General features: G+C 35.2%; 1 protein-coding gene across 1 annotated transcript; it reads left to right on the top strand.

The window, feature by feature from the left end:
• The first annotated feature begins 3,143 nt into the window (after nt 1–3,143).
• Nucleotides 3,144–7,865, top strand: LOC132551355 (uncharacterized). Its single transcript, XM_060215495.1, has 6 exons — nt 3,144–3,644; nt 4,458–4,505; nt 5,004–5,069; nt 5,424–5,717; nt 5,901–6,125; nt 6,536–7,865. The coding sequence occupies exons 1-6, from the start codon at nt 3,410–3,412 to the stop codon at nt 6,880–6,882; spliced, it is 1,215 nt and encodes a 404-aa protein (XP_060071478.1). The 5' UTR covers nt 3,144–3,409; the 3' UTR covers nt 6,883–7,865.
• Nucleotides 7,866–8,101: the final 236 nt, after the last annotated feature.

The raw sequence follows: 8,101 nt of genomic DNA, 5'->3' as shown, positions 1-8,101 counted from the left end.
AAAATCATCGCAGAAATATTGTCACGTTTATGTTATTGTCTGATATTTCAACAATTGTCTTGTCAGTCCCGTTTAGGAGTGGGAAATCTCTATTCGAGAAGTGTGAGGTCAGTCTGATATGGTTTCAGGCAGAACTCTTTAGTTTCCATATCTAGTTAGTTATCGGTCTGTTGAGATGATGGCTGGTATACACTGACAGACGAATCTGCAAGGTTAGAGTATCAAAATCAGAAAAAAAGTATTTGAAAACTAACAAACTTCGAAAAAATACTCACTTGTCTTTCAATAGAAGCACATAATATACATTGATCAGACAGAACGTCACGCTGCTTTACAACACGTACGCCCTGGTAGTTTCAAACCAATCATGCGTAAACACAATGTCTATTGAGGGCGTTTCATCGCCAACTTGATTGTTATTCTTAAGCAATAAGCAATTTAGATGTGAAGAATACTGTATAATATGTAGTAACATTTTGAAATTAAAAACATTAAGTTTAGTATGCCATATATAAAAACCCATATTTCTTAGAAATTTCTAAAGGAAACCGGATATGTTTCATTAAAATTTGAAACCGCAGATTAAATCTCAAACGTAATTTACCGGTAAATTGTGGCTGTCTGGGCATGTCCTGACTCTGTGGTGGAGCAGTTGGGTCTAAACGCTCAACACTGACGTCTATGGAGTGGTCGTCACTACGGGCAGGTAAGTAACATTTCCTATATTCACCTGACTGTTTGTCTCGGGTGCGTTTCCAAGCGAGGCGTGCATATTTGGCGATAAAGAACATAATCAAAAGTAACAACAGGGCCCCTATGATCCATACCATGTGCCTAAGTGTTGTTATTTCATCTGAAATGATACCAAATAACACTTACAGAAACATCGTCACCATCATCAATGTAACTAATTACCTGGAAGAATAATTCAATCATTTATGAAACAAACATTTTCATTGGCCATTATGTTACATATATCACTCCATAACATTAAAACTTGCTGCAAGTTTGTAACGTCACATTTGATTGGCCAATGTTTAGTGTAAGAGATTATCGAAGAAAAGTTCTATCAAAATTAGACTATATGGATTAAATTTAATTTATCTTGTGTTTTGCAGTCATCAGACGAAAAATGGAGTTTATTTTGGCAAAAACTATTTTGCGCCATTCTAAACTGAAAGAACACATTCGCTCTCTTAATACACTGACCCAAGACTTTCTTTTTCAAGAAAGTTGTACGGAACTACAAATTCAAGGTGATTAACTATACTGAAAGAATGTGTCCCAGTCAAAGAGAAATATTTTGTGGACGAATGCATAAACTGATCGAGTTGAGAATATCTTCATCGAGTTTGGTGATAAGATTTTCAAACAGATGATACAGCTTCGTTGGCTCACTTTTTGTCATACCAGGCTGAATTTATCAAATAGCTTATAAAACAGGTCACCAAACATCAAGATTCTTTAATATGTCGATATTTGTTGTTTGTTTAAAGTTGATTCCTTTTTGTTTTATACCTCAGTAATGTAAATATATAAAAAAATATATATAATCAGAATTAGATTAGTAATTGAGAAGATATTCATTTCTTATATTCTTGTACTGCATACAGCATTAAGTCATCTTCAGAGCTCGTAATCACTATATGGCACAACAAACTCTCACCCATCAGCTGGTGTCTCCATTCTAATGATTGCGCAGGTGACGTATCTACCTCCCCTTTCAAATCTGTAATGATGGAAAACATACATTGGTGTTAACTAGCCTGTTAATCGCGTAATTTCAACGACTGTTTTTTAATGACACACAGGTAATATGACCTAGTGATTAAATGATTGGTTGGTATTCGACTCTTTCCGTTATGACGTCATAACTTCATGGCGACATATGTACTGTAACGTCACCAGACAAAGAGATGTAAAGTGAGAACATCGCCAGATGAGTTTTCTTCCCATCTATCTAATAAAATTCCAAATTCATAAATAATTGCAGAGATGAATCAGATTTGTGTTTCATAGAATCCTATATTTATTTGAATTTCATGTGAGAATCATGAGGCTGATCAGAAATCGTTCCTTTTACCTCGCCAGAGATTCGGTAGAATTAATAATTCTAAGCTAGTTTCATAAATTTGTGTAGACATATTTTGTTCCATTCCAATATTATCAGTATAGTTATCGCCATTCAAATAAAATACACGCGTGTGAATGAATGTAAACAACATGGCAAGAGAGATAACTCTTTCAGAATGAGATGCACGGAAAAAAAGTATTGTTGACACAGTTGCATGTGCCAATGTGTGTTGACATTGTCATTGATACAAATTTAAATCAATCTCTTCAGTTTTAAATGTACCCACCTTTGCATCGTTGACTACATTGTGATGAGACGCCGAGCTCATTGCATATATCTATTGTACACGATTCACAGTGCTGTTTTTGAATGTTACAGAAATCCCGAGGGAACACACAAACATCATGTCCACAGTTAAATTCAAATCCTTCAAGCGGCAAAGCTGCTTCCGTTAAGAGTACTTTGCATAGATAAACAATCATAACAAAGTACGGGAAGTGTTTCTGCAAACATAAACATATAACTGGTTCCATGTCGTTAATGCTTTAAGTGATTCACAGGCACAACTTACAATGTTTATTTTTAACCGGTTTGACTATTTATAGGTAAGGGTAATGCCGTTTTATTTGGGACAGGTAATTTTCAGCGATCTCACCTGTGTACATGTATCATGTGTTATCAGGATTGTTACACGTGATGTGTGTATATCTGACCATGGTCAAAGCCGTGCATGTTGTTTACAATATGTTTACGGTTGAGAGGAGACTTTAACAGAAACAATGGTTATTAGTGTCACTTTTTTCGTATCAAAAGCTGTATATGTATTATCAAACAACGCCTCGTCATCTATAGACAATTCAGGTGCAGAAATGTTCGTGTTGTATTTTTTTCAATCTTTGATGATATTTAAAACAGATGAAAAAAGTTACAATACACATACGAGTGTATTACATAATAATGCAATTAATCATGGATTAATCATTTACTTATAGATTATATCAAGTTTCCTGTATAAAACCTGTTATAATGATACATAATGTCTCTATTGTGTTACTATAAGTCCACAATCAACACCACACCTTATTTCTGTTCATGTAATATGTGTACTACATGCGTGTGGGTTGTCATTGTATTGTATTGAAATATTTCATCAGAAATGTGCATGCTACAACGAATTATCCGGTCAGAAGACCATTACTCATTCATAAAATCTTTTCTGGTAAATATTGCACAACACCAATCACATGCCTAACACTCCTTGTGGCTATTTATAAACACGGTATTACCTATTATTCTAAAAATAGACCCTTGCAATATTGACGAGACATAAGTAAAATGGCTCAGCTCACGGTCACATGCGTCATTTTATTTTCATGTTACATTTCACTATGTTCTTCCGTTTTGGAATTACCGCCGGATGGTTTCTGGTTCAACTGTGGATTTGACTTCTGTAAGTTTCCTGCTGAATATTGTCGAGTGATAACGGGACAACGACCTTCGTGTCACGCGTGTAGCCAGGATGAGTGTAACGCCTTGGACACACCGTCACAATGCTATACGCAGTGTAAGGGTGAGTGTGACCGGTACTTTAAAACCAGTAATTTCATTTTGATCGGGGTTATCACTCGTTTGTTATAATAACGAAAAATGTTGAAAAATTAATGGGAAAAATAAACATTTCAAAGCTGATTCACACCATGGTTTTTAACACCCTCCTCTTAAAATACAAATAATGGTATCGATAAAAGTTGTAAAGAAGAAATTGATCTCATTTTGTATTTGTGGTACATTTTGTTCTGGTCAAGCCTAGTGATCCGATTGACAACGCAATGTAATGATATTGCGTTAGTATATTGGATTGGTTCCAAATTTATATCACGGAAATTTACGTTGCTATTTTTAGGGTCTATGAAATTGTAGGTTTTCGAAATTTATTAAGTTATGTCGCAATGCATATTTATATTACTTATATTCAATGACCGATATAAAGCAATATTCACAAATGGCAACGTTACCAGTCGTACATTACAATAATAAACACTCAGTGACGTGTAACCGTATAAGTATCAGTCTATTTTCATATCTTTATCATATTAGTTTTGTACCTGATTTACAAAATGGTTCAATTTCTTGTTGTAATCAATTAATAATATGCAAGTCAGTAATATAATAAAGTGTATTGCTGTAGTCAATTTCCAACAATGATTTGTAAAGTTTGTACAATTCACTGTGATAAGAACATAATGTTATGTAACGCTGTTGTAAATACAGTATGATAGAGTGTGTTACAAAGTTTACTGCGTGTTTCCCTGTGTAATTCTGTTCCGTCACTATATCGGTTATGATATAATACAATATTAATACCCGACAATTGTCCTTACAGAACTTGAGCGCGGTGGCCCTGATACCAGTACTGGAAACTTGATGAAAGGTAAGTCACACGGATCCGTTCAAAGTTTGTACTAAAGACACACAGGTATACATTAAAGGGATTGGGCTCAAGTTCTTGCAACTTACTTAGCCCTCACCCAACATTATAATACACAATAACTACAGATCACACAACTTACAGAGCCCTCTCCCAAAATTACAATATACAATAACTACAGATAACACAACTTACTAGGCCCTCTCCAACATTACAGTACACAATAACTACAGATCACACAACTTACTAGCCCTTCTACCAACAATACATTACACAATAACTACATATAACACTTTATGACAGATGCTTAAACACGTACATGCATTCATTATTGATAATCAATATTCTTCGTAGACAAGGCGAGGGACGAGCCGACAGTTAAGAACTCATACGGGTTACAAATAAAATCTGATTAAAACATTTGATAATAATGAAAGAGATTATGCTGAGACACCCATATACCTAATATTATATAAGAAAATATATTTTTTCAACTTTTAGGGGCACTGCAGGAGGGCAAAGCGGAAGAGAATCTTACATCATCACACAGCATTGCATCATTGATAGGTTCGTATTACAGTGTGGTGAGATTAAAGATAATGATCGCTGTGCATATATTAAACAGATGTACAGAAAATAGTGTCAAGTGACGATGATTTTTATCATTATCAACTATTAACGTTACAAAATAACCTTGAATTAAGGAATTAGGTAATGTAATAATTTAAAGCTTCAAACAAAAATAAGTAGTTCGGGTAATATCAGATAGAAACGATACCCAACTCCATTTCGAGAATCCACAATAAATGCAGTTGTATATATCCAATGCATGAGTTTTTTTCCCAAAAAAACATATCCACTATTTTCTCTTATTCTTGAAATCTTTAGAAATGTTCAACATGGTTCTTGTTTATGTTTCAGAAAGCAATAAATGGCAATGGATAGCTATATGCATCCTGTTTTTAATTGTTGTCCTCTGCTTAGTATCCATTGCTGTTTCACTGGTAAGGATACGCAATTATAAGCGAGAATTGATCCGAAAGAATCATGCAGAAGGCATGCAGGAGACGAAGAGATCAAATCCAGTAAAACATGGTAACACTAGGGAAGATGGGGGTCTTCAAGGAGTAACTGTTGAGCCTACGTCACCAAATCCTCCGACAGAGGAAGTACCACTGCTGCCTCGACATGGAAACAAACAGGACAAATCAACGGGTGAGTAGGACATGTCTTAATGCTCTGTAAATTGATATATTTTTATACGACAGAAAACATAAATAAAAAAAAAAAGACGAAATCAACCTACAAAAGCAAAGTGTTCAGGGTAATAAATGATGTTCAAACACTTCATACATCGAAAATATTATCATATACATTTGTTTGTCGTTTTGTTAACAGTGCTCTGTCAACCAAGCAAACAGTCAGGTAATGTGGAGTGTCAATTTTCACCGAAACTTATGGACGACGGAAGTACTGGCATGGGTAGACATATGGAACATTCCACCGACAGTTCACCAGACTCCGATATAGAGCCAATCATCACTCAACCTATAGAGGATCCTAAGCCATCCCACAAGGCCGACTGCATCCTCCTGGAACAGAATAACACTCAACAGAGCACAGGTAAACAGGCATCTATGGTATTGCTGTTACATCATCAAAATGGAATTCATTTGTATCAATTGATATGCAACAAACGTTTTAGTTTTTTATTAAGCTAATGAACTTTATATCGTTTTACCTTTATTCTTCAGACCATAGTGTGTTATATACAAACTATATGATATGGTTTATTTGCTAAATATATATTAAAATACTTTAATTGTTTAATTGTACCTTAAGAGTTATTTCCCTTACCATGTTAATTCCGGATATTTCATTCCGTGTCCTTTTTCATTTAATTATAATTTACTTTTTCCGGATATTTGGTTTCTTATATTATGTAGTTAATACAGAAGTTTGAGAAGCTTTGTTTTTTAATGTTTTCCTGTACTGCACAAGTGTTTATCCCAGATACATGTTTCCTTTCTCAGTGACTTCAAATGATTCCAGTGAAAGACGTCATTCTATCGATGAAAGAGAAACAATGATAAAAACTATCTTCGAACTCACAGAAGACCAGGATCAAGTGTCTCTACCGGGAGATATCGAAATGCAGGTACAAAATAGACCCCGTTCATCCTCGAGATTTAGTAACATAACGCCTACAGCTTCTACAGCCGAATCGTCCTGCAGTCTATCTTCTGACAGCACCAGCAGAATCTCTACATCAGACAGCGGTCACTACGGGACAGGGAATTCCAGTCAAAATGAAAGCGTCGATCTGAAGAACTGCGTCACACCGCAACGTGACATTAATAGGCAGGAAGTGGACGTTTGACCGGGATCATTATTTAGTGTACTTTTGGTACTAAGGCCAGTTATATTAAGTTTTAGACAAGTTTGATTTTTTTTTTTTTTAGAAAGTTCACCCTTTGTCTGATGTAAGGTCGCATATACAGGCAATTTAAGGATTGCAGGACAACGTCTGTGTTGATAGATACACTGCTTGTGGGCACATTCTCGTTGTGCACATGCACCAGTTATCATGATTTATTCGGTGCCATAATGCATGCGCTTTGTTCGTGGTGATTTTGCAAGACAAATATTACATCACTTTCGTTTATGATATATCAAGCGATTTTATCGATAAACGAAAGTAAACCTTCAGCGGTTTATTTCCTAACAAAGAACCTTGCTGTGCTGCGCGAAACGCTCTACAAAATACATCTGACGGCGTCCGTGTCACGGTCGCCAGGGTCAGTTTGGCGTTTTTATTCAGATAACAATCATCAAACATTATCACGGTTTTCGCTTCGTAATTGTCTTAATTTGAAGGAGTTATTAAAATAACATTGTTTTAAGTCATGCCTAGAATTTTAAATCACGTTACATATCCGTAACATGTGGAAACCTTAACCTTTACGGAAATAGACCTTTGGGTTTTTACAAGTCTAAACTTTATTCGCAGGACTGATTAATTCGGGAAAGTATTGTTAAAATGAATATATCTGAATTAATATATTAATATTAATAATAAATGGTCGACAACCAGTATCTTCCCTGAGTGTGTCGAATAGAAGGGAGAGCCAAATTACCCATAATGCTTTGCGTTGTGCTTGCATGTCAGTGTAAAAAGCGTTAGAATGCAGATCTGTTATAATTGTATCTTTACTGAACAATTAGTTCTACAACTACAAGGCTTTGTCTGTGATCTATAATACAAATTTGTAAGCATTTCCTCTTGTGTTTGTTTGGTCTTGTTTTGAAATAAAAAAAAGAGTAAACGTCCAACTTGATTACGGGTTTTTCATCTTTAAGTGGCTGTCGGGTACGTTTATAAATGTATCTTTGAACTTCGAAGGAATTCTTCGCGATGCACCTGTATATGATCCGACATACAGATTATAAATGCATTTTTCCTGATCCATTCGCTTGAGAATTCATATTTAAAAATTGACTTTCAAAGCCATATTAAGCGTATCGTATTGTCAATTCAAATTCGTAGCAGAAATCACAAAAATAGACCAGCACCAAACGGAAATTGGTTTTGGGCATAT

This window comes from Ylistrum balloti, unplaced genomic scaffold, assembly GCF_031769215.1.
Source record: "Ylistrum balloti isolate Yb309-2 unplaced genomic scaffold, AGI_CSIRO_Ybal_v1 Utg370196, whole genome shotgun sequence".
NCBI lineage: Eukaryota > Metazoa > Mollusca > Bivalvia > Pectinida > Pectinidae > Ylistrum > Ylistrum balloti.
Note: the sequence above shows the minus strand (reverse complement) of the source record. Positions and strands in the feature narration are given on the sequence as shown.

What these genes read in the sequence shown, in the direction of transcription:
- LOC132551355 (XM_060215495.1), top strand. Translation starts at nt 3,410, where the DNA reads ATGGCTCAGCTCACGGTCACATGCGTCATTTTATTTTCATGTTACATT. An exon ending in ATGCTATACGCAGTGTAAGG is followed by an intron (nt 3,645 to 4,457) that starts GTGAGTGTGACC and finishes TTGTCCTTACAG; the next exon opens with AACTTGAGCGCGGTGGCCCT. An exon ending in TACTGGAAACTTGATGAAAG is followed by an intron (nt 4,506 to 5,003) that starts GTAAGTCACACG and finishes TTCAACTTTTAG; the next exon opens with GGGCACTGCAGGAGGGCAAA.